This window comes from Sinocyclocheilus rhinocerous, unplaced genomic scaffold, assembly GCF_001515625.1.
Source record: "Sinocyclocheilus rhinocerous isolate Xijiao unplaced genomic scaffold, SAMN03320098_v1.1 scaffold647, whole genome shotgun sequence".
NCBI classification, from domain to species: domain Eukaryota; kingdom Metazoa; phylum Chordata; class Actinopteri; order Cypriniformes; family Cyprinidae; genus Sinocyclocheilus; species Sinocyclocheilus rhinocerous.
The window spans coordinates 1055903-1065704 of record NW_015632746.1 but is presented as its reverse complement, the minus strand read 5'-3'; the positions used below and the strand labels follow the sequence as shown (position 1 = coordinate 1065704).

At 36.5% G+C, this 9802-nt stretch overlaps 1 protein-coding gene across 1 annotated transcript in view; it reads right to left on the bottom strand.

Moving 5' to 3' along the window:
• Positions 1 to 9802, bottom strand: part of mgat5b (alpha-1,6-mannosylglycoprotein 6-beta-N-acetylglucosaminyltransferase B) — a 106915-nt gene that overhangs the window by 74262 nt on the left and 22851 nt on the right. Inside the window, exon 3 of the mRNA XM_016556133.1 lies at positions 1729 to 1873. Within this exon, the coding sequence (XP_016411619.1) occupies positions 1729 to 1873 (145 nt within the window). The remainder of the gene's footprint in view (positions 1 to 1728; positions 1874 to 9802) is intronic.

The following is a 9802-nucleotide window of genomic DNA, read 5'->3' as shown; positions in this document are numbered from 1 at the left end:
TTTGCTCAGGCATTTCAGAATGACCATAACAACATAAAGATGCTGTGAACAAGATCGGTCCGCTGCTAGTCAAGTTATCTCGTCCCATAGTGCAAAGTCACATGACTTTTTAGAGGCGCATGGAGGAATTTATTCGGTAAATGTTTTTCCATCGTAGTTTATGCGCATTTTTTCTTATCGGATAAAAAGTTTATCCTACTCAAATGTGCAAATAAGTATGTGCATTTTTAGAATTTATGCGCATCTTGGCGTTTCCATCCAGCGTTTTTTTATGTGATATTCCAAAATGCAAATAAAAATAGGTGGATGGAAACGCAGCTACTGGCTCTGCACTGAATAGTATTGTGTAGTCTCTCTCTCTCTCTCTTTCAAGCAAAAATGTGTTCTGTGAGATCATTCCCTCATGCCTGTCTCTCAGAATTCAAAAAATTATGTCAAGTTGGACAGATAGTGAAACTAAAGTGCTTATCCTCATCCGTGCAGATGTAGAAAACGCTGAAGCATTTAAAGGTAATTTCTGTTGATTGACATCATGGAGTTTATTGGTATTTTGGTACTGATGTGTGAATGGTATTTTAGCTGTAAAAAAATGCAAAGCATTTGTGTATTTACCAAAAAAGTCAGTCTAGGAATTTTACGGTAATTTACCAGGTTTCATATGTGTAAGCATCAATACTTTGACAGTTTTTAATTATTTTTGCAGTTCCATCGGTGACACCACTGGTGCAAGAATTACATACTTCAGTTTAAACTATCACTTCCATTGATTACTTTTCAGCGAAACAGAAGAAATAGAAAGTTGACATCATACTTTGACGCGCATCAAAGATTGTAGAGCTGGGGTGTGTGGGTGTTTTTATCCTCTAAGATTTGTTGATGTCTGGAGAAATCCCAAAGTAAAGCAATGGCACCAGCGCCCATTTGAACTTCTGATGTGACAGGCATCTGTTTCCATGGAGACAGCTGAAAACTCTGGGAAGTGTCTTAACTAACTCATCGGCAAGAAGTTGACTGTTTCTGAAACATTCAGACAGCTGCTGCCTTCAAGACCTATTGGGAACTTCCCACTTGCAAACTCTGAACTTGTCACTGCGGTGTGATGTGTGTTCAAGTGCTGTGGCTGGAATAAAATGGATGCATTGAGCATTTTTGTGAGGGTCAAGTGTAATCTATATATTTTCTCAGTTTCTTTCTGTATTATTTTTCATTCTCATGCAGCCACAGCAAATGATGACAGATGTGTTTTGGCCATGCTGGCCAGTTGCTTCATTATCCAGCAGCTATGCTAATGTTTCCTGGCGAGACTTATCGCTATTCCTCATCACATGCACAAAATATATGCAAACCAGTTTTCACATAGCGATTGAGCTCTTGGAAAAATCTAATCTCACCCGTAAAAATCTAATCAAATCAATGTAGTGTATCGAGTACAATTCTTAAAATTAAAACATTGTTTATTAGCAGCTGCAAAACCTCATTTGGTTACATTTTAGTTTAACAGACTTGATTAATTTGTCCTCAAGCCGTGATGAACTGCATTTTCAGTTGAACCATGCGCTAACAGCACAAAGATAAACATGGAGATAACTGGCAATTAAAACGATGTGGCGCCGTTCATGTGCATTCATCTTGTAAATACGATTATCCCTACGTGACTTGAAGGCAGCAAGTGACACCTGACTTGAAGAATGTCACTGCTGCACTGTAATCATGAATGTGAAGCTGCACCTGTGGAGAGCAGAGCTCAACTCCTCCAGTCTGTGGGACTCGCTGCTGTTGCTCATTTTTGATAGGGTGTCGATCCTCTTCATGATTATCTCCAGCATATCGCTGATCTTTCTCAGGACCCCACGAGACTCCAGACCTCCCAACACTGTCACACAAAACAATGAGGACATGTCAGTTCTGACAGATAAAACAAGCAACATGTTATGCTTACAGACCTTGCTGAAAAGATCAAGGTGAGTTACAGAAAGGGATAGTTAACTCAAAAATGAATATCATTTAATAATTTTAAACCTGTCATACTATCACATTCTTTCATGGAACACAAGAGGACATATTTTGGAGAATCTATAGAAAATATGCAACATTGCAACACTGTCACATAAGTTATGTTTTAACCACTTTATATTTAATAATGATTTTTACGTATATAGGACTTGGTTTGGATTTTGTATATGTCTTTTTGTGTATGTCTAATATACACAATGTACCTGCCATGTGAAAACAGAACAAAAGTCAGTGCACCAAAGCTGCAAAAATGTAAAAAAAAATTATTGACATACAATATTGACATAAATGTCTTCTGAAGAAGAGCCTGTGTGTTTGAAACGCGTGCTTGTGTGATAGTCCGGTAATACAATTTTGCATTTTTTGGAGATTTGGTTATGGTTGCCAGCTGATCCATATAGTACAGAATTGTCCCATCATAGAAGTTTATCCCGTATTCAAGTCAAGTGACCATCAGACCATATGAATATAAAATTCAAAATTGATAATTAATCATTCTTTTTGGACACATTATTGTTTTATTTGTTAGCGTAGCTGTTCAATGAAGGTTTTTGCAGAATCCTCTGCCGCCTGGTTGCTTTTGCTTCACAGCGAGAAGGATTTGAGCTAACGGCAATTCCTTTCACAGTTCACGTTTTGATTTCAACAAATCAGTTTGGGAGAGTGCAAACAACGTGATTATTGATCATGAGTTAGCCACACAAGAAACAATGCAATCTATTTGAGGGAAGACGTCTTTTACTATTGTAAGTTAATGTTGTTAAACAGAGAAAAAAATATGCATTTTTAAAATTGGAAATTCTAGCGTATTCTTAATCTTGGACCTCATTGAAGCACAAATTCAAGCACCAAAAGCAGCCCATACTAACTCTCTAAGTTCTCTTTTAATTGAAAAAAATATGTATTTCCAACTATTCATAGGCTACATGGTTAAAATAACATTTTAGTTCAAAATTTAAAGAGCCATTGTTTCAAAAAATGCTTTATTGACTGATGTTCAGTTGTCATAGACATTCAGTTGTTATTCTTTCAAATTTTATTCCATATTTATGTATGTACGTAAAGTACTACACCACTTGTGCAGTCACAACTCCATAGTAGCCACTCGGGCCGATGGTTCGTGTGTGACATTTTTATGACATTAAACTTATTTTTAGAATAACTGCACATAGGTTAAGCATTATTTCTAAGAACCTTTTAAACACCTTTTATAAACATACTTAACTGCAGACACTCAAATGACATACATTATGTGGTACCTTTTAAATATTTTGAGCGTCCCTTATTCTGTCCATTATTTTCCTATAAAGAATCACAATTGGGATTAATAAGGGATTATTTTCCTTTTCTGAAGTTGGCAACTCTAGCTTTGGTATACTGTACCAACCCATGTTGAGCATGCATTCGTTTTTACTGAACAATCATAATGACAGGAAACTAGGAAATGCACCAAGAGCAGCATGACAATCAAAATGGCTGTCACCAAACACAATGATAGCTGTGGGGGGGATCACTGATACTCTGGACTGTGCATTTCCCTATTTGTGGGCTTACCTTCCCAGAGACTGGCTTGAAGGGTTTTGGATTATCAGTTTTTGTGGATTGTATATACACTGGTGGACAGATTTAGACTTTCAGCACACTGGGACTCTTAAAGACTGTTTGAGATATGGTGCAAATGGAGACTCTGCTTTAGACAGCCTATTCTATGTTGTTTTAATTTCAGTGTGTTTTAACATCTGACAATTTATAATTAAAATCTGACCCCATTATGACTTGTATCTCAACCGAAAGGCACTACTTACTGTATATATTAATATAAATAATTGGACATATGAGAACATTAAAGGGGTCCTATCATGCTTTTTCACTTTTTCAATTTTAGTTAGTCTGTAATGTTTCCCAACCAGGCGCCGAGTGCTGCCAATCACAACACACACTGGCCCAGCTAACCAATCACAGCACATTTCGTATTTCAGAAGGCGGGCCTTCATTTGATATAGGAACTATTCGTGTCGTTCATGCCAGACTGGGGAGAGAGGTGTTGTACTAATGTAAAATATGTGAAAAATAATGTGTTTTTCGAACAACCTAGTATGAGAGCCTGCTCTAGTACACCCCCAAAACAACATCAAGACTTTGTAAAAGAGCATAATAGGACCCATTTAATGAGATTTAAGAGCTGCTGAGAGTGTTCATCAGTGGTAGGAAGTATTCATAAAGCTAATTTCTTAAACATTTCGTATTATCAATAATTAAACCAGTTGTGTTGCTTCATATTTTCGTGGATTTATTATTTTTTTTCAGGGTTCTTTTGAATAGAGTTTGTTGGAAATAATATGCATGTATAAGTAGTTGTATACTGTAAGTTATTGTAAGTTACTGTAAGTATAAACTTGCACAACACTGCTTTTTTTCAGTAAGCTTCAATTATACCTTACATTTTAACCTAAACTACTGCCTTTTTGTACTTTTTAAAGCTCAGCAGACCCATTCCAACTTCACTTTTCATTGTATGGGGACGATTAGTGTGCCATGAATTTGTAAACATAATTTGTGTTCTGCAAAATAAAAGAAAGGTTTGGAATGACACAAGGGTAAATGATGGAAGAACAGTTGACACCACGGCTACACGAGTCCCCATGCAGCTAGACCAGCACCAGTCCAGCATGAAAATTTATGTTGGCCTGAGCCAGTCTTTTCAACGGAGGAAAAACACAATACAGAGGTAAATATACTCTAGGGCTGCACTCTCTGCTGAGAAAGGCTCAAAAACAAAGTCACGACAAAACAAGAGCCTAAATTGAGACTGAACTCAAATTCGTTGGCATATTAGTTGTATTTACTCATAATACAAACAACAGGCTGAGGGTTTTATTTATTTCAAAAGCATCTCATTAGCACAGCCTCTCTGTTTCAAGAGCATCAGCGATGAGGCCGCAGACTTCAAGTCTCATAACTGAAGAAAGGACACAAACAGCACAATACAGGAAGGGGACCAATTAGGCTGACAGTCAAGTTTAATTTCAGAGCTTTCCGAACTCCTGCTGTCTGTTTCCCCCGGAAAGCTGGTGCAAGTGAGTGGATGCCTCTCACCTGGCCAATTAAACAGAACACATCTACAACTGTGAGGTCAGTAGGCCTTCAGAACACTCCACTCTGACATTCTCTTTTCCCACTCGCTGTTGAGATCATCCTGAAGTGAATGCATCTTTCTAATGATGAAGGCTACAAGAACATTATAGCGGAGTTATTTCGAAACTGTCTTTTACCCACACGAAGGCATCTCCTCCTACATTATTTTGGGGTCAACACTTCTCAGTGTTGGATTTGTGCTCTTTCATTGTATGTAACATGTTCACCAAAGCATAAATCTGTGATTGTTTACTCACCCTCATGTTGTTTCAAACATGCATGCATTTTTGTCTTGTGTGGAACACATATGTGACCCTGGACCACAAAACCAGTCATAATAGCACGGGTATATTTGTAGCAATAGCCAACAATACATTGTATGGGTCAAAATGATAAATTCTTCTTCTATGCCAAAAATACATATAGGATATTGAATAAAGATCATGTTCCATGAAGTTATTTTGCAATTTTCCTACCGTAAATATAGCAAAACTTAATTTTTGATTAGTAATATACATTGCTAAGAACTTCATTTGGACAACTTTAAAGGTGATTTTCTCAATATTTTGATTTCTTTGCACCCTCAGATTCCAGATTTTCAAATAGTTGTATCTCAGCCAAATATCATTCTATCCTAACAAACTATACATCAATGGAAAGCTTATATTTCTTCAGCTTTCAGATGATGTACACATCTCATTGACCCATATGACTGGTTTTGTGGTCCAGGGTTACAAATGAACATATTTGAAAGAAAAGAAAAGAATGCTGGGGTCCAAACAACAATGGAACCAATTGACTTTCATTGTATGGATACTAGGTCAACTACAGCAATTGATAATTAGGTACCCAGTCAACAATTTGATCTCACAATGATGTCACCATGAGCTCACATGATTCTCATGGTGTGGTCACAATGTGTGTGTCACAGTGAGCCAAAAGTGTAACCACTCAGCGCACTCACTGTGTGCCCACGTGAGGATCACAGTATGAGGATCGTGTGATGTCACTGTGATCATCGCATGATCTCACGTGTTGACTGGGTAGCCTGTATAATTAGTCAGCTTACATGTTTATTTAAAAGCGAATAGGTGCTAAGACACGTCCAAATGTAGGACACTTGTAATCACTTGTAAGAATGGAGCAGCATTTATGAGGACAAAATGATTGGAGAAATGCAGCAAATGTCACCACTAGATCGAGTTATGAAAATTGTATTTACGAGAAATAAAAAAAAAAAATGCATGGATGAATTGTTCACAGTACAATCAATAATATGCAGTTAGAATATTGACTGATTAGTATTATAGATTGATTGATACTATTGTGACCCATCCTTAGTTAATGCACAGAAATTTCTTCATAATGTCTGGCTCGAAATAAATTATGATTTCATATCAAACTTCAAATATGTCTGTCAAAACAATGATAGGTAATATCTGGCAATCTACAGTGGTTGAACTATGTCCAGCAAGAGTTTAAAAGCATTCTGGTCCAGATACGTTGGTCTGCTAATTAAATGACCACTGAGTGCTTTTGATCTCACTGGATTTTGTGCAGAGAGTGCTCTCATATATCAGGCCAAATAGTGATCTCATCGTGATATTTTAACATGATACAAAATAAGTAAAAGAATACTGGGTTTATTTCAGTGTCTTTCATTTTAAAAACATATAATAAGGAAATTTAGTGACACTGTCAGTTCTAGCAGACAAGTTTTTTTCTCAAAGCACTAAACTGAAATATTTTTTATTATATTTCATATCAAACTTCAAATATGTCTGTCAAAACAATGATAGGTAATATCTGGCAATCTACAGTGGTTGAACTATGTCCAGCAAGAGTTTAAAAGCATTCTGGTCCAGATACGTTGGTCTGCTAATTAAATGACCACTGAGTGCTTTTGATCTCACTGGATTTTGTGCAGAGAGTGCTCTCATATATCAGGCCACATAGTGATCTCATCGTGATATTTTAACATGATACAAAATAAGTAAAAGAATACTGGGTTTGTTTCAGTGTCTTTCATTTTAAAAACATATAATAAGGAAATTAATAAATTCGAGACATCATAAATTATGTTTAGAAACCTCAGAGTCCCTTTCGCTTACTGTTTACCTTTTAATGTAAGCGTTAGCAGCATAATTACTTAATGATTACTTTGACCTCGCATTACTCCACTTAATAATATAGCTTCGCAAAGTTCTCTTTAAAAGGTTGTGGGCAATCCCTTGAAAAACTGAGAAAAAGACAGCATACTGCTGGACTTTGCAGGTTTAATTATGTTTAGTTGGTGTTCAGCTGCCCAAAACCATAACCAGACTAGCTTGACAAGCAGAAATCAACCATCGTGGTGGCAAATTAAGAACAGCAAACCAACATAGTTTGGATTTTTTTTTTCCAGAAGAAATATTAACTGAAAAAGCCTGCTCAGATGCATACTTCAAAACAGTACACCATCTGGGATTCTTTGGCATACTATTTTGAGCATTGGTCTACCATTATTTGGGATGCAAATTTTAATCATGCATTCAATTCAGGACAGATTGTATGCAAATTAGGATGCAATTAGTGGTTTTTGAATAGTTATGTAATGTTGCTTTTATGTCCCCTTCACTGAGAAAAAAAAAAAAAGTTGATAAACAACTACCATTCATATGCCAACATGCAATTTTACACTTTCAAAGTCTGGTAGTTTCCCATACACTTACTCACTGAGGGTCAAATCAAAATTATTTTGAGAGGTTACTGACAGAAGGCCACAGACAGTGGGTTAAAAAATAACCTGGAATATTTCTTTACGTCATTCCTAAATTTAATTCAAACTACAGAGTATAAGCAGCCTAGCAGCAAGGTAGGCATTATGATTCAAAACGTTTCCTTTTGTGTTCACCTCTTACCCCAGAGGGTTAATCAACCCTATTATGCAGCCAGAAGTTTCCAGATAGCAAAGAACGGCAGCACAGTTCAGTCATTACTGTCCATGAGAAAGTCACCAGCATTTGCTTAATTACAATATGTGGTGGTTATTGGGTTTTTAATCTGATGAGAAGTCATATTTCTTCTTTGAAAAGTGGAGGTGGACTCCATAGTGCTTGAAGTTTCGAAATACTTATGTCTATGAATATCCCTGTTGAACCTGAAAACCAGCATGATCTGTTTTGGTTTTTCATCAAGGCTTCTTTATTGTCTTATCTTGGTCAGCCAGCCAGTGTTGTAGTACTTGAGACTGGAGTCCGCCATGAGTCCAAGGGTGTATTTTTAGTCTTTCATGGACTGAAGAGCATTTGGCATCTGTCCTGACTTGAACCTGAGATTAGATTCAACTACTACAACACTGCAGCTACATTTTTTGGTCTGTGCCGATTTGTGAATACGATCCGGTCTGTGCTATAATGTCTCTGGACCGGAGCACATTGTGAGTGTCTTACAGAGGTTCGCATAACACTAACATGAAACCAGCAGTTGTGTAATGTAACGAAGTAAAAATACTTCATTACAGTACTTAAGTATTTTTAGGGAGTATCTGTACTTTACTTGAGTTTTTATATTTCTGTCAACTTTGACCTTTACTTCACTACATTTCTCAAATAAAATGTATACTTTTACTCTGATACATTTTTTTGAAGCATATTCGGTACTTACTACAAAATAGTCAGAAGAACACCACTGAAAAAAAATTATACTAAATTTTTTAGTCGTTGCAAACAATTTATTTTAGCTATATTTAATTGAAAAAAATATGTTGAAAGTTAGGCAACTAAATTTGTTTATTTAAATGTAGCTAAAATAAATTAATTGTTTTTGTTAATAAGTTTTAATTCAATGAATTATTTTTTTTGCAAACAAATGCGCACACAACCGTGGATGATTTCATTTTCCACTCAAGTCGAGGCTCGGGTGTGCGATATATAGAATATCTTTTGCAATTACATGGTAAGTGTTGTTGTAATGATGTGCGATCTGACATTATTGAGTATATCACGAAATCACACACAGAGAGTGCACGCATGTGATTTATTAGTCTATTAAAACTTTAAATTCAAGGTATTCAAAATTGTAGATGGCAAAAATTCCTCTGTTTGTTTTATTTGTTTTTTTTATATATTTATATCATTTAATATTGTTAATCTATTTCTGTCATGACAACTCTAGGAGGGATTGGCACGGTAATGTACATGACAATGTTGAAGGGGAGGTACAATGCTGTTTCATGCATTCAGAGTTGTTTACACTGTTAAAGAGTTGGATTCTCATGCTAAGCATGAACACAGTTTCAAAAAACAATTTGGACGTATGACTGAGTATTTCTGTGCCAAAAATCTTACTTCCGGGTTCGTACAAGTTTCGGAGAGCTTTTTTCGATCGTGGCTCTTCAGCTGCACGGTGCTTGCTCGGGAAGAATGTCTCCAATCCAAAGTGTTTTTGGTTGTAAGGGAAAGATAACTTTGTTTAGCTTCCTAAAGAACCCAGCGTTATGTAAACAGTGGATACAGTTTGTTTTTCCGGGGAGTTTCACAAGTGTGTTTGTTGACGAACGTTTTTTAAACAAGGCCCAGTTCAACGCTGGATTTGCACATCGTTTGATACGGAAAGATGGAGCGGTCCCAGCTATAAAAGATCCCGGTCATGATTCAGAACTGCAGACGGTAAG